Source organism: Talaromyces amestolkiae (genome assembly GCF_001896365.1).
Source record: "Talaromyces amestolkiae strain CIB chromosome Unknown scaffold10.1, whole genome shotgun sequence".
Taxonomy (NCBI): Eukaryota; Fungi; Ascomycota; class Eurotiomycetes; order Eurotiales; family Trichocomaceae; genus Talaromyces; species Talaromyces amestolkiae.
The window spans coordinates 885194-910071 of NW_024468046.1; the positions used below are offsets into that span (position 1 = coordinate 885194).

The 24878-nt window shown below is 45.8% G+C and overlaps 9 protein-coding genes across 9 annotated transcripts; 5 read left to right on the forward strand and 4 right to left on the reverse strand.

The window, feature by feature from the left end:
• Positions 1-1774: 1774 nt before the first annotated feature.
• Positions 1775-2804, forward strand: BHQ10_005785 (uncharacterized protein; the record flags this gene model as incomplete). Its single annotated transcript, XM_040878298.1, has 4 exons — positions 1775-2079; positions 2130-2439; positions 2502-2720; positions 2772-2804. 4 exons carry the CDS (start codon positions 1775-1777, stop codon positions 2802-2804), a joined length of 867 nt encoding a protein of 288 aa, XP_040734289.1.
• A 619-nt stretch (positions 2805-3423) lies between these two features.
• On the forward strand, positions 3424-4027 carry BHQ10_005786 (uncharacterized protein; the record flags this gene model as incomplete). The annotated part of the gene is made up of 4 exons (XM_040878299.1): positions 3424-3443; positions 3529-3644; positions 3701-3790; positions 3855-4027. The coding sequence occupies 4 exons, from the start codon at positions 3424-3426 to the stop codon at positions 4025-4027; spliced, it is 399 nt and encodes a 132-aa protein (XP_040734290.1).
• A 1042-nt stretch (positions 4028-5069) lies between these two features.
• BHQ10_005787 (uncharacterized protein) lies at positions 5070-6071 on the reverse strand (the record flags this gene model as incomplete). Its single annotated transcript, XM_040878300.1, has 1 exon — positions 5070-6071. The coding sequence occupies one exon, from the start codon at positions 6069-6071 to the stop codon at positions 5070-5072; it is 1002 nt and encodes a 333-aa protein (XP_040734291.1).
• A 1694-nt stretch (positions 6072-7765) lies between these two features.
• BHQ10_005788 (uncharacterized protein) lies at positions 7766-9518 on the forward strand (the record flags this gene model as incomplete). The annotated part of the gene is made up of 4 exons (XM_040878301.1): positions 7766-7817; positions 7871-8400; positions 8467-9017; positions 9077-9518. 4 exons carry the CDS (start codon positions 7766-7768, stop codon positions 9516-9518), a joined length of 1575 nt encoding a protein of 524 aa, XP_040734292.1.
• A 3337-nt stretch (positions 9519-12855) lies between these two features.
• BHQ10_005789 (uncharacterized protein) lies at positions 12856-15377 on the forward strand (the record flags this gene model as incomplete). Its single annotated transcript, XM_040878302.1, has 10 exons — positions 12856-12998; positions 13047-13200; positions 13259-13512; positions 13564-13607; positions 13665-14280; positions 14332-14392; positions 14460-14745; positions 14805-14930; positions 14987-15168; positions 15246-15377. The coding sequence occupies 10 exons, from the start codon at positions 12856-12858 to the stop codon at positions 15375-15377; spliced, it is 1998 nt and encodes a 665-aa protein (XP_040734293.1).
• A 1576-nt stretch (positions 15378-16953) lies between these two features.
• On the reverse strand, positions 16954-18790 carry BHQ10_005790 (uncharacterized protein; the record flags this gene model as incomplete). The annotated part of the gene is made up of 3 exons (XM_040878304.1): positions 16954-17133; positions 17214-18436; positions 18487-18790. The coding sequence occupies 3 exons, from the start codon at positions 18788-18790 to the stop codon at positions 16954-16956; spliced, it is 1707 nt and encodes a 568-aa protein (XP_040734294.1).
• A 1274-nt stretch (positions 18791-20064) lies between these two features.
• Positions 20065-20739, forward strand: BHQ10_005791 (uncharacterized protein; the record flags this gene model as incomplete). Its single annotated transcript, XM_040878305.1, has 3 exons — positions 20065-20215; positions 20270-20317; positions 20375-20739. The coding sequence occupies 3 exons, from the start codon at positions 20065-20067 to the stop codon at positions 20737-20739; spliced, it is 564 nt and encodes a 187-aa protein (XP_040734295.1).
• Positions 20740-21608: 869 nt separating this feature from the next.
• BHQ10_005792 (uncharacterized protein) lies at positions 21609-22463 on the reverse strand (the record flags this gene model as incomplete). Its single annotated transcript, XM_040878306.1, has 3 exons — positions 21609-22131; positions 22201-22304; positions 22371-22463. 3 exons carry the CDS (start codon positions 22461-22463, stop codon positions 21609-21611), a joined length of 720 nt encoding a protein of 239 aa, XP_040734296.1.
• Positions 22464-23171: 708 nt separating this feature from the next.
• Positions 23172-24216, reverse strand: BHQ10_005793 (uncharacterized protein; the record flags this gene model as incomplete). The annotated part of the gene is made up of 3 exons (XM_040878307.1): positions 23172-23642; positions 23709-24122; positions 24181-24216. The coding sequence occupies 3 exons, from the start codon at positions 24214-24216 to the stop codon at positions 23172-23174; spliced, it is 921 nt and encodes a 306-aa protein (XP_040734297.1).
• Positions 24217-24878: the final 662 nt, after the last annotated feature.

A 24878-nucleotide genomic window follows, 5' to 3' on the forward strand; every position in this document is an offset into this window, starting at 1 on the left:
CTTGCTAATTGAATGTGGCTGGCCGCGATTCAGCATACTACTATGTAGGTAGATGAAATGCCGTAGGGGGGGGAGTCCAGAGAGCAGGGACCTAGGGATAAGAACTGGAGCAGCGATGGCGATCACAGCGATTGCTCGTATTCTGCTGCAGAAGACCTACGTAGCACTGCGAAAAGCGATCGAGACGTTAGCGAATCACTCGCATGTTGTTTCAGACGGTTCTCAAGGCTAAAGAAGAGGGGAGAGGGGCGCGATGTGATAGCGTGGATTTTGTGGAAGGGAGAGCGAGTAGAAAAACGGGGAGCACGGGTCAACAGCCACTCAGGAGGCCGTTCAGCGCTTTAGGTCCCTTAGAATCTTTAGCAATTCTGGAGACAACCGAGGAAGCTTGCAGCGAATAAGAAGGGGCATGGACAGCAATGTGCTGACTCTTGCTGAGCAGTCACAAAAACGATGTGTAGTCTGGCAGTCTGAGATGTAACGGGCCAACGAACAATGAACATTCAAGACACACTGTCATACGCACATTGTGGCTGCAGACGAGATCGGAATTGGACAATCGTGGCAGCTCGGTGTTCCTGAATGCTGACAACAGTTTGCAATGCAAGTACGTACGAAGTGTGCAGTGACTTATTGAATTCGACTCGGTGGAGAGAGACGAAGTGTCTTGGATTGCTCCAGCCACCAGGAAGGAAGGGAGCTAAGGTGAAGATCGAATCTGAAGGAGCTTCAAACTCGTCCCCGGACAGGGTCTGGTAGTGTAGGTTCGAACGGTAGTAGTTCTGTGATGAGACCAATCGATATAGGGTCAAATCAACGATGATCAATTGCTGTTTCTCTTCGAACGCGACTGTTGACAACACAGTAAACCTTGAGGAAGGCGCGATGCAGGGTTACGTACGGTAAGGTACACCAATACAACAGAGGTCGGCACATTCTCCCCGGATTGCGTTTGATTACGTGTATCGCGCATACCATACCAGAACAGACATGCTTTGTATGCGCAATTACTCTCGTACATAACTATTGTACGTAGTAGTAAAATAACTTACTGCGTCCTGCTGAGGCTCTGACTTGACTTGACTCCGACTACATGATATGGAGTAGTCCAGCAGCATTGGCGATCTCTGCTGCAGCACTTATTTACCTCGATATTGCAACCTCATCAATCCCATTGGACGCCGTACTGCGATCATGCGAACGTATCTGGATTCTAGAAAAGAGATTGGTCAGGCCTATCTTCAGCTATGTTGCTCAACGCCCTCTTATGTAGACATTCCACCGCCCTGCTTCCCCTCTGCGGATGAGAATCTGGATGGACTCTTCTCCTTTTGGGACGATCGGTCTCATTTTTGTGTCGCTCACATCCAAAGCACTTGCACTTTTACCTAAGTGATCATGGCCAATGTACATAGTAGAAGCATTCACGGCTTAGTTTGAGCTCCAGTCAGTTGGTGGGTGGGTTTCTCCGATGGCGCAATGAACTCGCAGAGAAAGCCGCCCCGCAGGCATACCCCGATAACCGACCATAACACGATAACCACTCTGGACGACACGCATAAATTACAACAACTCCTCGTTTCTGTCTTTTCAACTTCAAGTCGATCAAGTACCCCGGATGAATTATCTCCATACGACCGGTAGATCTTTAACTCGCCACTTTCGTATCGCATCCAGACTCTTTTCCACAGCTCCTTGTCAATCCGGCGGAGTATTTCGACCTCCCCGCATCGCGCACTCTCAACTGTTCAGCAATCGCAACTTCAACCGTACAATGGCCTCCGCCGTAGCCAAGCGCCTAGAAGGCAAGACCGTGGTGATCACCGGTGCCTCGTCTGGAATTGGATATTCGACTGCTAAGGAGTTTGCGCGCACTTCGCCCGCGAACCTCAAGATTGTTGTTACAGCTCGACGGGTCGACAAGCTCGAGCAATTGGCCAAGGAGATCAAGGAGGAAGTTGGCGATGGCGTTAAGGTGTTGCCTGTCGCTTTGGATGTGTCCAATCCTCAGCAGGTGAAGGACTTCATCCCTTCGTTGCCGGCCGAGTTTCAAGAAATTGATGTTTTGGTCAACAATGCGTGAGTCATACGAAATAGCCTTGACGTACTACAGAGTCTGACCAACGCAGTGGTCTCGTCAAGGGTGTTGCACAAGCACCCAATATCGACCCGGAAGACATCAATGTCATGATCGCTACCAACGTTACCGGTTTGATCAACATGACCCAGGCGGTCTTGTCCGTCTACAAGAAGAGAGATCAAGGTGGCCGGGGAGACATCATCAACATAGGAAGTATTGCTGGCCGTGAACCTTATTCTGGTGGAAGCATCTACTGTGCTACCAAGGCTGCAGTGAGAAGTTTTACCGACTCATTGAGGAAAGAGCTCATTTCTACTCGCATCCGAGTGATTGAGATTGACCCTGGTCAAGTTGAGACGGTAAACACCGCTCCTTCTGACATATATTCAAGAAAAATATTCTAATCTGCTATTATGAGTAGGAGTTCTCCGTTGTCCGCTTCTACGGCGACAAAGCCAAGGCAGACGCCGTCTATGCGTATGATCTCGTCCTCCTCCTTCCCTGCTTCTTACTGACTAGCATTATGTCCAGTGGTGTCGAACCTCTTACCCCAGAAGATATTGCCGAAGTTATTGTCTTTACAGCAGGACGCAGAGAGAATGTCGTTATTGCCGACACTCTCATCTATCCCAGCCACCAGGTAGGCCCTCCATGAGCGCACTATTGAATTGACATGCTGACGCTTTTACAGGGTGGTGCCGGTGCCATTCACCGCAAGTCTTGAAGATTGCCGACGTTAGCCCTCTGAACATAGCATACCAATAGATACAGAAATAAACAAGCATATTAACCTTCTCTTCTTCCTCTTCTCCATACTATGTTGTACTTGAAGAAAGCCTGAGGCCGATGATGAAAAGGCTGAGGTAAACAGCTGGTCCATGCTCCTGATTGGCCGTTGATCCACCAGGAGCGGGTCTGGATGGGTCTATTGTACCAATCATGGGCCATTCCAGGTGGCCGGCTGCGTAACGCCAAGACTGCCTCCTGAAGCTCCAGCTCAAGCGAATCTTCAATGCGCTCGTCTATCGTCACCTCTCACCACCAAGGTTTTCTCGTTATCCACTGTCTCTAGCTTTATATAGCTTCTGTCGACAGATACAGTCCGAAAAGTCTCGTTGCTTGGAACAGTACGTGTGATCCCACTCGTTCGAATCGAATTCTCCCTCCGCGCATCGTGCACCTACCTACACCTTAGGCTGCGACGTTCTTTTCTCTCGTGCCTTGCGCCAACAGTTCTCTGATCTCTTCTAACACCTTTCGCTCTAGCTAACGAGACCCAAAATACACATCGCTCGCTCGACTTCTTCAGTCTCGCAGTCGCATCATTCAATCGCGCCGTCAACATGGATCTGTCTAACATTTTGTACGTATCGTCCGCCGTCCAACGCGCGTTCAACGACTTGGCTTGGTCAATTGGAACAATGCCCCTACTGACTCGCTATGCTTAGCCGTCTCGTCAACATCGCCGTCGGCGTGATTATGATATTGGGCGGTATCAGTCAATTCTTCCCCTTTGGAGTTGGCTCGCTCGTCGTCGGAATCTATGTCATCATTTTCGGTCTCAGTACGGATTCTCCTCTGCCTACATGAACTGTCAATGCATACTAATCGCTTCTATAGTTGTGGGCGGTCTCGAATTTCTTCCTCAAATCCCGGATTATGTCTACCGTTACGCTTCATTCCTCTTCTCGTTCCTTGGACGTGGTGGCTGTAAGTCTCTCACACCCAGCATTCAAATGCGCTCTTTTTGTGTAAGTACTAATAGATTTATAAGTCTACGTCTTCATCGGATCCCTCCTGCTTCATGACCACGTCCTCCGCATCATTGCCGGTTCGATCGTCGGCATCATTGGCCTCGGATACATCGCCTTGGAATTCGTGCCCTCCATCGAACCCCCCACAAACATGCGGGAAGCGGACCCCAGCTGGGGCGCTGAGCAGGTTTAAGAATTGACTCATGATAATGTGCCAATTGTGATGACAGGACGGCGCATAAAGGGTTGCGCCATGTTGTAGCCCCATTTTCCTTGGGTTATGATCGATTCGGAGGGTGTTTGACGATGGTTATGATTCTACTCACATAGAACGTGTATTGAAGTGTGGCTGTATTACAGCTTCTGTTTCGGATATGGATTATTTCCTGGTACATGTTTCCGTCATGAGCGGCTGGGATTAGTATTGATGCTTGTGATTTACGTTTTCGTCTTATTCTATTTGTGTTTCTAAATTTTGTTTTTTGCACGAAGTTCGGTTTTGGATTGTCGTGTATGTCTTTACTGTGTCATATATGAAATTATGGACATTATTTCATTCAAAGAAAGTTCATACTCTGCTATTTCAAGAGGGTGCTTACCGAAGTTCGGCATACCTTGATATCCAATTTGTGGACGTACTGCTACCACTAACTAGACTATGATGACGACGACGGCGACGGCGACGAAGAAGAAGACGATATAATCCGGGCTGACCTCAGCTGAAACTCAAAAATCTGTTCCTCGCTCGAACTCGAAATCTGTGGTGATCTCCGCTCATTCCTCGCGACTACCGTGATCCTTGAGTTTTCTCGTCTCTGCGTCCCGCTCGTACCAGTTTTTTGGGTATTGGTCTGAGTGGGAGGCGAATGTGCTGCTTGCTGTCGTTCACCTACGGCACTCGGGCTGAAACCGCCGTTATCAGCGTGGTTTTGGATAACTGGGTCACTGTACGGTGGTGGCTGTTGTCGTTGACTGTATGCCTCCTGCTGCCGTCTTTGAAGACCATCATGCTCTCCTGGCTGAGTATACCTTCCCCGCTCAGAACGATGCCTCTTACACAAGAGCAAAATAAGAACACCCAATCCAACAAGCCCACCTACCGCACCACAGATAATAGTTATCGTGTCCGATGAAATACCTCCACCTGAATCATCAGACCCTGGAAACGGATTATCATCCGTATTGTTCACATCCGAATTATTCAACGGAGTCCAATGCCCCATCCAGGTCTCTTCCTAGCTCTGCGCAAACGAACCGATAATTGTCTCCTTCGTATCAAAGATACTAACCACGTTCAACTCGGAATCCCCTCGCAAGTATCCCGGTCCCGGCGCTTGAGCCAGAAACCAATTCCCCTGTTCCTGTCCCTTCGTGGCCCAATTCACGCCAACAAAGGCAGCTTGGAGGAACGCTCGACCCAGCACGTTCAGCCCTCCATTAGCAGTACCCATACACGGAAAATATGCCGTCGACTCATCGACCAGTGGGGACTCAAGTTTGAGATCTAATAACACAAACGGTACTTTGATCGTCATAGTATCATTCATCTTCGCGTCCGAGGTAGATGAAGCATTGGCGGCGAAAGTGAGGGATATGTAGCTCGGCGATCTGACAATCTTTGTGTACTGCGTGGTCTTGGTGTTCCACAAGTAAAGCCCCAGGCTGGCGTTGTAGCTTACGGGGAGATGGGTGGCTATAGCATCGCAAGTGCTCTGGGGGAGGTAGAGATATGGGTCTGTACCGGTTACAAGAACCTGAGTGCTTGCGTCTTGTTGCTGCAAGGACGAGTTTGCAGCTGTGAGAAGGTTGGTGATACTGGACGAATTCCACGGTGAGTCACCAGTCGCCACGCCAATACCGATATCCAACAACTGTATGGGAAACCTAGTCCCATTGTACGTCTGACTCGACACATCCCCAATCACACGCGCGACATCATATCCACCAAGAATCAACGAGCCTGAAATTTCTTTTGCTGCAGAACCAATGTGCATACCATACGAGTATGAAGGAATATTTCCAGACTTGTATAACCAGCCCGTGACGAAATTGGCTTCGACGATATGGGTTTCGTTGACGCTGAATGATTGATTTAGCGCATCGACTCCGAGAGAGAGGACGCCGACTTCAAGGGATTGGATTCGGCCACCAGGATAGGTCTGATAGCCCTGCGAGATTCCGATTAGGCTTACGTGAGGAACAGTAATCCCACCTCGTAGTGTTATAAATTCGTGCATATGGTTGGTAGCAAAATTGTAGATTCCCAGTTGCCGCCGGGATAGAGGGCAATAGATTGTTTCTCAGTGCCGAGTTCAACGGTGATAGCGTTCCAGGGTCCGTCCGGTCCGTAGGTGTCGCTTGACCAGGTCATGGCATATGGCGTTTGGGACATGGCGGAATGTATACAGAAGGTTACGATGATGGTTGTAAAGAGCCAAAGATCCCGAGGGTGATGCATTGCGAGAAACAGTCTGCGTCCGTCAAGAATTCCAGAAGATAAAAGGGTTCGAGACATCTAGAGAAAGAGATATACAATGGGGCATGAATATTGCTCCTTATATGTCTGATACCTCAGCCTTAGCGGTGTTCATCCTTCTAAATAGTATTGAAGCTAGGTGGCTTACAACTATCTGGCTAATCTTTTGCCAGATAGAGTCTGTCGAAGCGTTGCACCAGAGCGGAGAAACGCATGACAGCCCATTGTGTTGTACGCTGTGATCTCCAATACCGAGCTTAAGTGGTCGAAACTTAAGGCTGAGCACAAAAGATGTTGCACCTTAATCTACAGACAAGGTCTATTTTGGCAGATTCGTGGTATGCCCCTTTTCTGCGCGCGAGGACAATGGAGATATGAGTAACCATATCTTCGGAGTATACACCGAAAAGAGATGGTTCTCGGAGATAGCCATGATTTGAATATTTTAACATGGATAGTTCTTAACACCTGAATCTTTTGCTTGCTCACTTATTATAAAGGGTTCATGATTCCCAGAAGGCTTGGTTATCAAGCCGTGGAGACAATCTTCAAAGTCATTTAGGGCTGTCCCATATTAGGGTTGATTGCCCTAACCGTTGCCAGCTCGTAGAAGCTGAGATTGCAGTGCAGGAGAATAAGGCTCTGTTAACCATTTATAACAAATCACTTGTTTTTTTCATACTTTGTATTGTATGATTGGCCAAGACTTGAATCTTCGTTGAATAGACCCGAGTCATCTGTAGACTGACAATTGTACACAACTTCTTGCTCCTGATTGACACCAATCCCATTTCAATACCTGGTTTTTGCTGTCTGACATATCAGATGGATTCCTTAACTTACATTTGATAAACTATGCTTACTTCAAATTACACTCTGTTGTCACTGTTAGCGCCCCCAAAACGAGATAAATTGCACAAATTAGGTGGGCGCTAATCCCAGCCCATTTTGACCAATGAAATTCGCACTGCTTGTTGACATGCATACCTAGGTAATCTCGGCGACTAAATAAACTCTTGACAAGCCCTAAAAGGTATGGCACGGCGCTACTTTGCATGACAGAATCCAATAGGACAATGTAATAGTGCCTTGACTAGGATCTGTGTTTCAGGTGGAGGGCCTTACATGTCCATATCTACAGAAGCCTCCAACTGGATGCAGGTACGCATATACAATGCTCAAGCTCCCATGTGTCAAAGCAATTTTCACGACGTGATACTTTCTTTCTCCTCCTTCAAAATCTTAAGAAGTGTTCAGTGTATATATTATGCGATGAGATCGTGGAGATTCATACTTATCGGACTGTCAGGTCTGGTGCGCCATGTACTATGCACTCAAGGTGACCTTTGTTATGTGCTTGGGGCAAAAAGTATTCAAATTCCTTCAAAATAGGGACTGTCTAGAGAAAATACTGACTGATTTGAAGCCTCCCTGGTGGATAATCAACTGTTCTTTATGAGCGGTAACTACAGCAGCGTCTCTTTCGATAGTCAAGAGATTGCACCTGGTAAAAAGGTCCCCATTGCCCTTGGTTTTGCAGTAATTGACATTCGAATTTAGATCCATCACTGTTTTCGCTAAATCTAACGACTCAATTCCCCGTCGAAAGATCAATTCCTCAAGCCCTCTTAAACAACGACACTATCAATTCTGATATCAGTATTGCATACCAGAGCACAGTCCGTATAAGCAACGGCGATGCAACTGGAGCACTCTGGAATATCAATGATACTATATACGTTTTTGGTGGCGGCTTCAAAGAACCTATAAACACTTTGTCAGCCTACAACACCACAACAAACCAGTGGAAAGAAGTGAATGTGACTGGCGGAAACTTCAACTTTGGTAACCGAACTTCGTCTCAGTATGTCAGTGTACCTGATTCGGGTCTCGGGTTTATATATGGCGGAACGGATTACATGGGAGGAATGATACGCTTGAACGCGTCTGATCCGGATAATCTTTCGTGGACCAACGAAACTTTAGGCAATGGTTCGCATGGAATTGAGGTGCCGAACTTGGAGTCTGGTGCCATGGTTTATATACCGGCGGGAGATGAAGGCATGCTCATCACATTCGGAGGAGGAAATGTATGTGGTTTCTCTATAAGCCAAAACCTGTCATGGGAGTTTCTAATTGTTTGTGTGTTCTGACAGGTCACCTCAGGCATAAGTCCCGACTCAGGCTGGCCGTATGATTCGGATTGGCTCACCGTGTATGTCTACGACATTGCCTCTCACACCTGGTGGGCACAGAGAGCATCCGGCGATGCACCATCACACAGAACCGGTTTTTGCGCCGTGGTCACGGAGTCCCCCGATGGTAGCGCGTTTCATATCACGACCTACGGTGGGTGGAGCCTGCTTTACCAGCGGTCATTTGAGGATGTTCAAATCCTTAGTATTCCTTCGTTCACTTGGATCAATGCCACAGGCCTGTCGAGCAATACAAATAAAGAGCAACAGGTAAACTCGACAGTTGGACGTGACAGTCTTACTGGTGCTTGCCAGGCATATCGTGGCGCGCAGATGATCGTCCTTGGTGGTGAGATCCGTGCTGGCGCCTATTCGCTTACGAATGGCGCATGCAGCAATACGTTTGAGCCTGTTCGTGTTTTGGATTTGTCTACGTATGAATGGAAGAATGAGTTAAATACCAGCGCTAGCTATGAGGTGCCGTCAATTATCTACAACAAGATAGGTGGAAAGTGAGTAGTCTAACATCCTCAATTCAGCAAATAGACTACTGACAGCATCTTTTACTCAGTGCAACCGGTGGTGCTATATCTACTGTTCCTGCTGCCGGGTTCGCAGACCCAACTTTGGCCTCCTTGTTGCAAAAACATGTCGGGGGTGCGACCGTCACATCTTCAATAACTCCTTCCACTACACCAAGCGACGTAGCACAGTCTAGCTCCGTGAATTCCGGCGCCATTGCGGGCGGAGTCGTTGGCGGTATAGTTGCACTTGCACTTGTTGCAGGCATGGCATGGTTTCTGATACGGCGTAAGCGACAAGATCAGGCTGCTGAGATAACGATTCCTCAACAAAAATGGGAGCCACCAGTACCACCACAAGAAATGGAGGCAACATATGGCCGGCTACCAGAGGCAGGGGGGGTGCCGATCCATGAGGTTGCTGCAGGATCTCATGTTGTCGAGATTGGAGTCGGCTATCCTAGGCATATGCCAACTAACCCTACCGAATAAATTTCTATATATAGATGAATGTTTTATATATGAGCCAATTATACTAGATAATTTTGATTTTGATTCAAAATTTCCTACGGTGTCCAGTCACGCGTTTCAGGCGTAATGTGGAGAGAAGTGCGTAGTTCAAGATGTCATGACTTTCGTCTACGTCATTGATAGCTAGTATCTGCATTGTTAAAACAAGCTGACCATACGCCACGCAATATTTTGCATATGATAGGGCAATGCTTATGTGTCATCCCAGTGGAACTAGATGTCGACTTAACTGCAATCTGAAAAGGAGACCGCATTACGCATCCTCAAGCTCTCCGGACTTCTCAGCACAAAACTGGCGTAAGTATTCCGGGGGCGAAAAGAACTGCCCTTACTTGCTTTCCTAGAGTTGCTGTGCAGGCGTGATGGAATAGTTTCAAATCATGTTGTTCATCATCCGCCAACCGTATCCATATACTGAGCCATATGGTTGTAAACTTCCATGTATCAGATCATATCAATCATACAGGAACTCATATTCATGCAATTTGATGTCTACTTTTCAACTGTTCCAACATTCGAACCGGTCTCAAAGTGCAACAGTAAGCGTTCACTTGTAGGACTCGGTAGAAGTGAGTATACGGGTGTAACACGCCTAGATCTACTACTTCCTAGTCCATCTCAAATCATTATCTTTCTACCTAAAATCTAAGCTAAGGGGTGTTTTGTACCCCAATGACATCTGTAAGTTCTCGTGAATTACCAAAAGCTACTTTGCCTTCTATCTAGTTAAAAACAAACCTAGATACTCAAACTAGAGCTGTAGACCGCTTCGGTCACTGTCTTCTAGGTATCTGCAAACTCGTGAGAGACTAAGGATGCCTCATCGTCCCCTTTTTCGTCAGTGGAGATTATGCTGCCTTTATCACTTTCCCCTTCATTAACGATGGTGACTAATAAGTCCTCATCATTCCCTTGTCCTTCAGCAGTATTCGTGTTACCTCCATCATCTGCTACTTGGCTATCGATGGTGACCACAGCGGCCCATTCTTTCTTGCCGAGGTCAGATGTTACTTTCAATGAAGGCAGAATCTGACGGATTCTTTCCTTCCGTAAAGAAACTGGCGAGTAGTAGTTCCATAGCTCCACGACTTCCTCCAGCGTGTAAGAAACCAACGGCGGCTCGTAAAGTGCCTTAGCATTAAAGGCGCATTTATCCCTTATTTTCGCTCCCGGACTGCCGTCTCCATCCATGTATCCGAAAAAGCCATCAATCTTTCTCAACTTAGGATGAATGCGAATCTTGCCCTTTGTGATGAGCTCGTTGCAGTAGAAAATGTTTGGTTTAAGTGCTTGAACTCCACGCCATGTAAATGATAACTCCTGACTGCCGCCCTCATCGTACAGTGATGGGTTGACCCCAGGATCAACTAGAAACACACCCTCCGTATTACCCAATTCGAATCGTCCCAAAGTCGATCATGATCCCATAGAAGTCAGATACGCCACGGATACCCAAAGATAGGGTATTGATCCAATTGGAGAGCATAGGCGTTTTGAACACCTCGTAAGTCGTTAAGGTCGACCTCGTCGAGACCAAGGCCGTTGAGCCAGGAAATCTGATCCCGGCTTTTCCATGAATGTATCATCCTCAAGTCAACGGCGACGTCTTGTGTTATGGCTGTGAACAGTCGACTAGTCTTGAGATTTTGGTTGTATCAAATAACGTTTGTTCTGGTTCTAAGTTTTCTCTCACCACCAAAGCTTTTATGTTTCTTGGCCGTAGGCTACAGCTTCGGATACCTAGGTATGAGATATACATACCTGGAAAATCTCAACTGACAATCATGACGATGTCAAAATTACGCTTTAGACAACGCCGGATTGAACTTCTTCGCTATGCATTATACCTTGGTAAGATGAAGTGCTATCCAAAATTTGACTCCTGATGGTGGAATGATATAGAATATAACGACTTTTCTGTTGCACTCGATTCAAAGATATTGCTAAGAAAACACACAGATACCTATTTACTAGATACCTGAAGCGCATCATGAAATCTGACATTGAAAATATTCGTATCTTTTAATCTCCTTTCAAGATTACCGGTCCGGCACGGGTTTGATACCCTGTTTACAGGGTCTGGTCTCATCTTCAGGCAAATCCTTCATCTTCTGATGCCTAGTCTCCGTTATAAACCCATGATTCTCCTATCCTTACACATACGACCATAGGGTGTGGAAAACAGGGCTTCCCGTCCGCTCAGCCGTACTTAAGCCACACGCCGGCTGGTCAGTAATTTGGTGGGTGACCACAAGTGAATCCCAGCTGTCGTATGTTTATTTTATTACTTTTTTGCTGGAAGAGAAAGATCATACGATAACGCTCTATTTCGAGCTTTGTCAGAAAAATTTCACCAACCGGATTACTCCCGTGGCAATCGGCCAAACTTCTCCATGCCTACATGGTATTTCCCCTCAAGTCCGCAAATCAGTCAATGCTCACATGCAGTCCCCAAAAAACAGCATGGGACCCTTCAACATCCTCATCCTGCTAAAGTCTTGGAAAACTTATCGTACATACGACTATTGGGAAAATCCAATGCCACCGGTGGTCTAGATTCTTGCTTTAAATTCGCTTCCCCGCATAAAACGGCTATCATCTGGGGGTGGCTTCCCGCATATTCTTATACTACGTATAAGATATAGAACAGGCTATATTTCAGCCCTAGTTGTCCAATTTGATAGAGGTGATTTCTACCAATCACTATCTATTTGTATGGTTTCACATGCAGTGAATAGCTCGCGTACATCCAGAGTGAAGTCATCGAACAAAGAATAAAAGTATTGCTACGTCAAATTGTCTCGGACATCATATCCAATGTCACAGCATAGATTATCCTCGCCAGCGACATCCTCCTATACTGGAGCATCTAGTAGGCGCGTAGTTTTTGGTCTACTTGGGATGCTCAACAGATTACATTGAATGACATACTTGACGTGTCTCCGCTTGTTTTCACATGTGCAGAAGTCTGCTACTCAGCCACTTGAAGCTGGGACTCATGACTTCTGTCCTCTGCATTCTGCATAATGATAGTCCATTAATGATGTCTCACAATAATGATGTCTCACAATGGGCCACTTCTATATTCGGACTCAATGAGTGGCAGTCTTGTTTTGCGCAGTATGAGATATTTTCTTTCCACCGTGCTCAGGTATGCAAATCATGCCCGCTGATCAATGTTTAATGGGTGGAGAGAATTGGCATATATAGTAACGTTGAACTCCCCGATGAACAATATTTCTACAACAACAGACTTTTTCCTGACAGTACAAATTATTTATTGACTCAAACCTTCATAATGGCTGCTCTAGAGGAAGTAGACGTCATAATCTGTGGTGGAGGTAGCACTGGCTGCGTGCCAGCTGGTCGACTGGCCAACCTAGATCACAAGCTTCAGGTCATGCTCATTGAAGCAGGCGAGGACAATCTAGATAACCCATGGTAGATTGCACCCTTCCATTGTGCTCGCAGATACTAATAAGGAATTAGGGTATATCGACCGGGTATCTACCCTCGCAACATGAAGCTTGACTCCAAGACTGCTTCTTTCTACTATTCACGGCCTTCGGAGTGCCTGGATGGACGTCGTGCGATTGTCCCTTGTGCAAACATTCTTGGAGGCGGAAGTTCTATTGACTTTATGGTGACATACCTTATATCAGTCTCTTTAAGACACAAACTAATAATATCCAACTATATAGATGTACACTAGAGCAGCAGCATCCGACTACGATGATTTCCAGGCCAAAGGCTGGACTACCAAAGACCTTCTACCACTCATGAAAAAATGTGAGACATATCAGCAAGCATGTAACGATCCTGATGTCCACGGATTCGAGGGTCCCATCAAAGTCTCTTTTGGGAACTATACGTATCCGATTGCGCAGGATTTCCTTCGCGCGGCTGAATCGCAGGGTATTCCTGTAATGGATGATATGCAGGATCTTAAAACTGGGTGAGTCATATACACGCCTGTGAGATATAAGCAATGTTAATGGATAACAAGACATGGTGCTGAGCATTGGCGCAAATGGATCAATGAAGACACTGGTATGTATAATCACATTTTTCTGCTTTCTAAAGGCTAATCGAAACGCCGTTAAACAGGTCGTCGAAGCGACGCTGCGCATGCATATGTGCACAGTACTCGAGCAAAACACAGTAATCTGCATCTGAAATGCAACACAAAGGTCGACAAGATCATCATTGAGAATGGCAGAGCAGTAGGCGTCGTGACTGTACCATCAAAATGGATGGGAGACGACAAGCCTCCACGTAAAATGTACCGTGCCCGCAAACAAATAATCATCTGCGGGGGTGCCCTGAGCTCTCCGCTAATCCTGCAGCGGTCTGGAGTTGGTGACCCGGAAAAGTTGCGTCAAGCGGGTATCAAGCCAATGGTTGATCTGCCAGGCGTTGGTCTGAATTTCCAAGACCATTATCTGACCTTTTCTGTCTATCGGGCGAAGCCCGATACCGAGTCGTTTGATGACTTCATGCGTGGTGATCCACAGACCCAGAAGAAGGTTTTCGAAGAGTGGAATATCAAGGGGACCGGTCCTCTGGCTTCAAATGGTATCGATGCTGGGGTGAAAGTTCGTCCAACTGAAAAGGAATTAGAAATGATGCGTAGCTGGCCTACCCCTGATTTCCAACGGGGATGGGACAGTTACTTCAAGAATAAGTCCGATAAACCAGTCATGCAATACTCTGTTATTGCTGGGTAAGAATGCAGATTCGACTTTGTGTCAACCTTTTCGCTAAATATTTGCAGATGTTTCGGTGATCATATGATGATGCCACCAGGAAAGTTCTTTACCATGTTTCATTTCCTGGTTAGTGCCACGTTATCGAACATTGGGATGAAATTTAAATTTCATAAAATACTGACCCTCATTTTAGGAATACCCATTTTCTCGCGGTTGGATACACGTAAAGTCTGCAAACCCTTACGAAATGCCGGACTTTGATGCCGGATTCATGAACGACAAAAGGGACATGGCGCCCATGGTCTGGGGCTATATGAAATCTCGTGAGACTGCACGACGAATGGCTGCATACGCCGGTGAAGTGACGGGTATGCACCCTCATTTTGCGTTCGATTCGCCGGCTCGAGCCTGTGATATGGACCTGGAAACGATCAAAGCGTATGCAGGTCCTGACCACCTCAGTGCCGGTATCCAACTTGGTAAGTAATTGTCGCTTCGGTATGGTCGCTTTTAGACGGGAGTATAACGTTGTCCATAGGTTCATGGTCGAGCCCTCTCGAACCGACCAAATCATCAGCAGAAAACTATATGAACTCAGATAAACACGGAATGCATCCTGATATTCAGTATAGTAAAGAAGACATCAAGCACATCGAAAAATGGGGTGAGTAATTATCTCTCTCGAGGGAGACCGATGCTGATTAACTAATGAAAACGCAGTTCAACGACACGTAGAGGCAACATGTAATTCCCTGGGCACGTGCTGTATGGCACCCAAGGAAGGAAACTCAATGGTCAAGTGCGGAGTCGTTGATGAACGTCTCAATGTTCATGGTGTCAAGGGACTGAAGGTAGCCGATCTATCTATTTGTCCAAGTAACGTCAGTTGCAACACCTACAGCGTAAGTCAATAAAATCGTCGTCTAATTGCGCTTTTTAAATGAGAGATGGTTGAGCTAACCCGTGAACTTAACAATAGACTGCTCTCATGATCGGAGAAAAGGTTGCTATGCTGACGGCTGAAGATCTTGGTTACTCTGGATCAGCACTGGACATGAAGGTGCCTACCTACCGTTCACCAGGGGAGAATGTAAACCTTGTGCGGATGTGAGACGAGTTGATCCGATCCTTACGAGTCATGATTTTCTTTTGTTCTTCTATTCGAACATTGATTATGTAGCTTGAAATCCAGATTGACAAGACTTAGCACAAATGAGAATGTCTTCAAAGGAGGTTCGCTGAATGTAGTATGACTGCCCTACCTGCTATCTGTCTTAAATGAATAGTTAGCATCAAAATGGAGCTTTATAATCCTTTGTCACTACTTGGGGCTATTAGGCCCACCAGTCACTTAAGCGATCATACCCGACAGGTACATTCAAGGGTTGCGATCGCCAGCCAGTGCATTGAGTGGGCACCTAGGTTGTGCCGAAATTGCTTTTCTAATTAGGCAACATAATCACTTCGTTCGTTCCGATGAATGGGGCAAATTGACATCCCTGTAGATATTCGACTTTGTCCTTGGACTGTTGCACTTATCATATACTAGCTTAATAATCTCTCAAATAGAGAACGACTGATTTAGAATGAGTGGGCGTTCTACTGACAAGAAACAGCTTCAGTTACACCTTCAGGACGGTCCGCCCGGAAGGGCATCCGGGTAACGACCTGGTCCAGGCTAGGCTGATGCTCGCTGTATGATAATGAAAGGACATTCAAAGATCTCTGGTATGTTGACAGGTTAGAATCGCAATTTGGCATTGACGTGGTGCCGTTCCCCATGGAAGAGACCCTGCACAAAGCCAACATAAASGAGCCACTGGCAGCAAGCACTGGGCCACAACAATTACAGGTATCCCCAGCAATTCCTTTATTTGTATAGGTATAATACTGAAGATTCCCCGCTCGAGGTTTCACTGAGGTTGACTTGGCTTCTCTATCAGAACTATCCGAATTACCTGAGATATTCGTCTAGTTTTGACCGTTAGCGTAAATAAACCTGCATTTTAATACTTACGCATCGGAGCTGCAACCGTTTCCATGGATTACACTCCTAATATAGTACCTTCTAGACATTAATAGAGCCATTACGCCTCCTGCGCTACTTCTTCACTAGAGGACGCCTTGCATATATTTCAGCTACATCTGGAGAGTCCAGTCACCACGTGAACCTCTCACTGCCAACACCGCCACGACTGTTTTTGTCGGTAAAAAATAGGCTTGTAGCCTAACAATAGTAAGAAAGAATAGGTTATTATTGTCGTTCATCTTATCTTCCCAGCCCTTGTCACGTAAACAAGGGCTATTGTCCATTGGTTAGAACATCTCCCGCCAGAATGACGGATTACGAATTGCCTACAAAATTCCACCTAAATTAGAATCCTTGACCTTCCTTTTTCCCTTTGACTTCTGCTTTGGCTCATTTGAGAATTGCGAGTATAAGGACAATCATTAACTGGCCCCTCCATATATTGTTGATTAACTACTTGGCATCTATATGCAATCAGATCATTTCGGCGTGTGTGTTTCTAACCTCTCTTTCATAAATCTGGAAACAGAAAATTGAATGCGTCTTATCACAGATGTTTATCTTACGGGCTACCCATAGCTAGACATCTTTCATATCGTTTGAGCCGTTGGCACATCAGACCTTAGTGTAATACATACAATGAACACCACGAATGAAATCAAATACCCGAGTCAGTCTGCTCCATATCATCATCTGACGCATAACTATCCCATGAAGTACACGTTGAGTTTAACGTGGAGGAATCGAGAAGAGCTGATATCTCAGACCCGCGTTCCAGAATTTGAATTGCCAAACCTTCGGTCGTGTGCCAGGCAATGTGGCAATGCATCAGCCACACCTGTACAAAAGACCAGTTAGCCATGATCATTGAAAACACTCTAGGGGAAGGCTATGTATAAGACCAAAAAATTTACTCACACCTGGATTGTCAGTGTAGAATGCAATAACAACATAACCATCAGCAGGGAGCATAACGACGTCGCGCCGCGGCGGGTTAGTGTATGACAGGTCAGCTGTTGTTGCGTCAAAAGTACCATCGCCCTGACCCAAGACAAAGAAGTCATGACCATGCATGTGCATGGGATGTGGCTGTTGGTTGCTGGTCTGAATTACCATATACGCCCACTCGTTGGCTTCCGGGTATGCATAGACGTTCTGCGATGTACCCCATGTATTGTTTCCCTGGTCGATTTGCATAAGCGAAGGGTAGTCCCACTGATTGACAAAGGATGTAGCGCCCATATCCCAGAGGCCAATGCCACCTGACTGGTAGAGAGCCACAGTAAAGTCGGTCGTGTTCGTGGGATCCTCCGCCGCGTCAAGGGCCACGTACGGCACTAGGTTGGACATGTCCTCATCTGCGCAAGTGGCATCCGCAGCTAGGGCACCTGACCATGCTGTAGACGTAGGGTCGACGGTCGATGTACTATCATATCGAACAATTCCTAGAACGTTGTCTGGGCTATCGTTCTCGCTACAGGCCTGCACTATGGTGGCTCGCATCCAGTAGTTGTCGGTTGTAGCGTTGGCTGTAACAATAACATCGTATCGCTGGCCCATACTGATGTCCACGTACTCCGTTGCATAAGGCACAATGGGTACGAAATCGGCAGAAATGACCTCGAGTGTATGGTTGTCGATACTGAATCTGAAGTGAGAGTCGGCCGCTCCACTTACAAGACGGATGCGGTATCGGGTGTCAGCAACAAATGTCGTCTCAAAACGAGATCCAGTAACAGTGCCCGTGGTTGTGTCGTTGTACTGGTTAGTGCCATTGATAAGACCACCATTGAGGGTGGGGGGACCGTTGAGCTCAGCGGAAATGACTTCTTGGTCGGCAGTCTCGTGCATCCAGTCACTGAGGAAGAGCACGCCCAGGTCCTCGTCGAAGTCACCTGTGGCTGGGCCATTGATCAGAATACCGCCAGCTACCCCGTCCCATGCTTGCACATAGTAGTGTGAATGATACCATGAGGAACCATACTGTGTAGCTTTCCAGGTATATGTGTAGGACTCGCCGGGGGCTATAGGGCATTGAGTTATGCTGGGTACGCCGTCGTTTTGATTGGTATAGTTTTGACGGATACCATGAAAATGGATACCCGTGCCATTGTTCTCTAGCTTGTTGGTAACATGTACCACTATAATTGTTTTAGCAAATGGTCATAGAGTATTGCCTAGGTCATCTTACCAACTGTATCACCCCAGTCTGCAATGATGGTTGGACCAGGCACGGAGCCATTCACTGACAGGATAATGCGTTCAATGCCATCCGGTGCTGCGGTGGTGTTTACGATTTCCCACCAATACTCGCGGACGACGCCTGTATCTGGGCTTTCGTCGTAGTAATTAGTCGAGATATCATAATCTCCCCAGCATGAGCGATCATCAGCGCTATTTGTGCACCGCTTGTGCAGAGACGAAACAGGATTAAAAGGTGTGGATGCGGTCAGACTAGCTAGAAACATAGAGGACAGTAATTTGAAGAAAAGCATGTTGATGAATAACAAAAGGAACGGTAAAGATCGATGAAAAGGATATGGAATCTCAGGTAGCTAGCAGTTATCAGGGTAAAAAGAAGACTTGGCACCGTACAGATTGAATTAAAGGACATGTAGACCTTTATTATATAGACAACTTCTCGAGAGATAGCATACGCTTTGATGCCACGATAGAACCCTCCTACTCCAGCCAGGGATGTCTCGTTCAGCTCGACTACATCCACAAATCCTCTCATCCAGTCTAAGTAGACGACGATCACTTTGAAAGGATTACGCATTGCCTCCTGGATCATTGGGTCCTAATGCACGTCCAGATTGAAACATGCTCGTATCATCGCCGTAATTTGTATTCTCTCCGGCTGCAGACGCAATGTGGCTCGGTATAAGGACCATTCCCTTGATGCCATGGGGTGGGCCTGTATTTTGATATTGAATAGGCTATAGACGCGTTTTGACAGGTCATGTACTGATAAACTGTTACGATAGAGATGTTGTTTGGTTCTAGATACCAGTATACTGGGTCGCATGTTTTTCGGTGTAGGGTTTCAGGAGCCACCTGACCTACTAACTACATGTGTAGATATGTGGGGATATGTCCTTATTATATACCATTTATACTCTACTAGCCACATGTGTAAGTAAAACAGTCCATTTCTGATTCTCAAACGGAAGGCTATGCTGAAAGAATAAAAGCCTTATAAACTCTGTGCCGAATACAGCATCACCGCCGATTTTTTTGGGACTAGTCCAGTGCTAAATGTTCACTTTTTCATGCAAACATTCGTCACCTAGCTATCCATATTTTGAGAACATAATAATAACAACAGCGATATGGGTAAATACGCGCGTCCTTCTGCAGGAACCCTGACATAGTTCTACCAACACATAGCTCTACTCGGATCCAGCCGACATGTTTGGATAGCCCTACATCTACTCATGCCAATAGCATAGTCGAAACATCTTAGTTGTCAGCGATCCTCGATTTGTGGCTCATAGAGGGTTACGTGTTCTGCCTCGCACAGGTATACGTATCACCGGAAAGACTTCAGCTGTTGAATACAGTGAAACATGATACGAAATGCATGACACGAAAAGAACAATCACAAGGGTAGATCTTATGTTTAAGGAATTTCCTCCATAAATTCCCTCTGTTCTCCTGAACTCGAAGTACTTAGACAAACATCATCTTCTTCGTCCATTTTTGCTAATTCTCGCCATCTGGCTCTCGTCTAGCAAATCGAGCATATCATTTCATCTCTGCTTCAACTATGTGGTTCAAGCTTCCTTTATACCTACTTGCACTGCCCGGCTTTGGCTTTGCAGCTGTTATGGCTCSAGTCGCCGAGCAGACCGGAGCCATGCAGGTTTATGCTTACGGTACCAACATCTCTGGACTGTCTGTCTACGCCGGACAGGACGGTATTTCGCCCTTTTTTTCTCTATTCATACCTTTCTTCTGCTAAGAAGACCCAGGATTGGCTTATATCTCTGAGTCATCAGACAATCTCATTGCGATTGACTGTAAGGATATCATTCAATATTTATCTCCATTGTCCATAAAGGTCTAAACATTTTCAGGGTATATTGACTCTACCGGCGGGCTCCCATGGAACGTGACTGGKAACTTCAGCACGACGGCCAAGCGAGAATTCTATATCGTCACTACTAGCGGAGCATACGAACAAGCCGGTTTTGTCGAAGCCAATTCGAGCCTTCCATCTGGTGCTGTGAAAACTGGGTTCATGACGTACGGAGCATACATCATGTACCTAGACAACGATACAATGTTGTCCGAGTTCTGGGCCCAGAAAACAAATACTACCGGTCTTTGGGCGCTCAAGTGGAACGAAGATGGTTCATCTCAGGCGGATAGTGTTCCTGTCGCGTTGAAGACCCTGGCGCCTACTCGTGCTAGTAGTGACGCTACCAGTAACGACGCTTGAATCCCGACTACATGATACGTTATGAAGTGGCAGTCTGTGAGCGATAGATCTAGGTAGTAGCAGAGGATATTGGCTTCTTATGGATGTATACAACAACAGACCGACAAGTTGGTTTGATTAGTGATACATAACATGGAATGAGAATTATGGTATTACTGAATTCTGTAAGCGAGTTCTGCTCGTCTATAATCCGACTTTTATCAAGTTCTGTATATAATTCTACCATGAAAGTTGCATCTACCCTGACTTTTAGAAAAGATATTTCGTGAAACGAAGCTGCCAGGTCTAACTGGCCAGTTTCCGAAATAGGCAATTTCAAACGTATCGTCCTATCTTGCGAGTACGAACACGAATCAGACTTATGTTTAGCTCGTAAACCCATTCTCTCAACAGATTATAGCCCAAATTTTGCCGGTTGGAGAGGCTATTCAAATGTGGTTTGCTCGCATGCGCGTTGTACCTTGTAATGTTGGCTGCAATACTACCAATTTTGCATAACCTTACGTTTATAAAATCGGGAGGCATCAAGACTACACCGGACAGATTTTGGAACAAGATTGAACCATTTCAACAAAAAAGTTGCTGTTGCTATTGCAGAAAATGACTTGAATCTCAACAAATGCACCTCCAATAACTTCCGAGAGACTGAGTCGGCCTGCTCGGGTACAGATCACTGGTGGAATGGCCATACGTGTCCGTGTGCAATGGATAATTCAACAATGCGCCTTGCAAGAGTATGGATGGCCTGAGATGCTGTCCTCAGTGGTCTTACAATGACATGGATCAATGTCCTATATCTAATTAATACAGTCTATGATTAATAATACAAACTTTTTTTCACACACTTTTTCCCCTCATATATCATCCACTCAATGAATAGGGGCCTTGGCACCTTCATGGTGAGCTGCATGAGGGTGAAGCAAAAGCCCCTCGCTAATTCTGGTCGTAAGCACATTGACCTTTTCGAGATGAGTGTCTGGGTCATTCAGGGACTGCCAAGGAATGCAACCATTGCAATAGCGTAATTCTTTATCCAGAATATATAGCCCCAGTCCATGCTGCTTTGAAACTCGAGCCACTTGCTCTAACAGATCACCGAGGTTCTTCAAGTGCTTCGCATGCTTGCGTAAATAGCGATTCTCCAAGGCTGTTACAAAGGCCGTGTCTTGATGCTTCTCAGCCAAAGTGCACAAGCGTTGTAGGTCGTCAAAAAGCTTTCTCTGGACTTTCATAGCCTCTCGGCATGGTCTGACGGGTTCAATAGGTGACTCTGGCCACTCGAACTTCGGCGCCTCAATGTTTGTGGGCTTCGAACGTCCCCCGCGAGTAATGAGATATTTTTCGAGCCAGTTCATATCTTTCAAGCACTCCCAAGCACTTCTTTCCCAAAGCCTTGTTATCGCACCTCGTGATTAGTACTTCACACTAGATTTTGATATGGCAATAGATCGGTAGACATACATGGCAAATCCATGAAGGGAGATATTGCTCCGTGAGCAATCTGCGGCGAGCTTTCGGTAAAATAACCAGCTGCTCAGTTCTTGATGGATATGGCCTCTGATAGACTGCATAAGAGCGTTAGCTGGGTTTTTAAATATGAAAAAAGGTTCCAGAACAGGATAAGACTTTACCTCTTCAAGCTCGTTTGTGAAGGTAGACGTGCGGAGCCATTTATCAAGGTCGTCGTGTGAAATCTCGGAGATACGATCCCTTGCTTCGCTCATCTTGACTAAGATCTGAAAAAACGATTTTATTTATGGCGTTAATGAAAGGATAAGCGTCTCGCAGACTTTAAGACTTCTGTTATTTGTACGGCAGGAAATTGGAAGCATTGTCCAATTTATACCGGGATTTATTTTCGTTCTCGGGACTGCAGCTCCGGCTCGTTGATATTAGATGGACTAAGTATCATCACCAATTTTCAATAATGTAGCCACTTACCAAATATGGACGTCAATGAGCACAAGGAAACGAATCCCGAAATTCCGGTCTCGGAATAACGCTACTGATTCAACGTTAGGGCTTGATAAACCTTCAGCCAACCAACCCAATTTTATGTAGTCGCCATCAAGGGAATTCGAGAGAAGCATATGGTCTAGAAGCTACTATGTAATATATTGTCAAATATTCCCGTCTTCCGATCAGCAAAAGCATTGGTAATAATTACCTGGTACGTCCGGTCACAGAAGACTTCCAAGGTTAAGACCCGGTTAATGTTCGTTGTCTACTCTCCTTGTAAAGTCTTTGGAAGGTTATGGGAATTTTTCATAAGACAAATAATACTTGCTATGATATCGAGGCCGAAGCCTGAGCCAAAATCGGCCGTGGATCACCTTCCTAAAGAGGAAACTTCATATACTCAAAAGTTACACTGATGATCTAAAAATAACCCAAGTAACTTTGTACCTAGACTGATATATAAACATCCAGTCTTAGTCAAAATTAACTGATTTCAAGTGTATCGCCAGATTGATAATATCTTCCAATTTCTCCATCTTCAGTCCCAGTAAGTCATTGGCAAACTTTTCCTCCTTGGTATAATCAGATCCCAACCCCTCCTTGGCAGCGTACATGCTCGCTCTACCCATGGTATAGAAACCACCAAAATCACCTTTGTTGATGCTTTCGGTGGCTTCACGGAGCTGCTCTTCTGTAGTGGTATGTAGTACTTCCCATGTGCTAGCTGTAGCCTTTTCCAGTGCGGCGAGAATCTCGTTTTGGGTTGTAACCAGTGAAGCGACGAGGATATACTGATTGGCGGCCTTTTCTGGTTGTTGAAGGATTGAGATTACAGCCCTTCCCATTTGTTTGGCTGTGATCATGGTGAACGGCTTGTTGCCGTCGTCCCAGATTGTTGCAGTATGAGTGTCAATATAGTATCCGCCGATTCCGCTAGCAAGAGACTACAAAATCAGACGCCTCAGTAATATGTTTTGTCAAAATTGTAAACAGTATGAGAATATGTTTACCCAGTCAAGTAAGATTGATGTTCCGAGTGCCGTCCAACTGAAATCCTTCGACTCCTTGGTCTTAAGATACTCATAAACATCTCTCTTTCCTTGAAAAATGGAAAGCAGCTCCAGGACAGCATCATTTGACGCATTTGCACCGAATTCAGATGGCATGAAATGTTTCACCCCAACTTTCACAGCGATATCAATGTATCTCTTTTGGTCAGTCAAGGCCGCCATGCCCACCACTGAAATGACAACATCCTGGCCGGTAAAAGCGGATTCAAGTTCGTGGTCTGAAAAGTCGGACTTGCGGACTCGAACCGTTGGGGGGTATGTGACAGTCTTCGAGCCTGTTGTGAGTACTGTAACGTTGAACAGTCCGGATTCGACGAGAGAGTCGAGAATTATTCTGCCAATGTCACCGGATGCCTATGACAGCAGTTAGTGTTAAAATTCTGTCGAATATCAAGGCATAATAGCGACATACCCCGATGAGGACAACGTTTTTCAATAGAGAAGCCATTTGCAACTTATGCTTTGCAAGTTAAACGAATCGAATAGTATATTTCTGAAGCTCTGTCTCTACTCATGACGAAAACAGCACAAACCAGCAGATGACATGAGCCCTTATATACATGTGGCTAGGTTTAGAAGGATTTAAATCCTTGAATTTTATGTCTAAATTGAAGATGATGGCTAATCGTCTTCTTCCATTCTTATGGTATAATTCAAATACGAGGAGACTTCATTGGCCACTGCGGACGATGCGCACCTATTGCACCATCCACAATTGGTAGGATTCGTATAAACTGATTGTACTCCCTACTCATTACATCTGAGGATATAGGACATATAAGCAAGAAATTATAGAAATATTGGTAATCGTTGTTTATCATCATGTGCTTATGTAAGATGCTGCACAAAATCTACGCGGACCGCCCGCTCCATCCAACCAGGATCCGTTCATCCATTTACACTATCGATTAGCTTATTGGTAAACTTACCTGGACTCTTCTCAATGCCTCCCAGAGTTCTAGGTCTCGGTCCATCGTGCAATGAATGTCGTCGCCGAAAAATAAAATGTGATCGGTCTATCCCTTGCTCATATTGCGCGAGGACGCGGATTCAATGCGTCTATCCAGAATCCGCTGTGGAGACTGGCCATGAGGGGATTATAGATCGCAT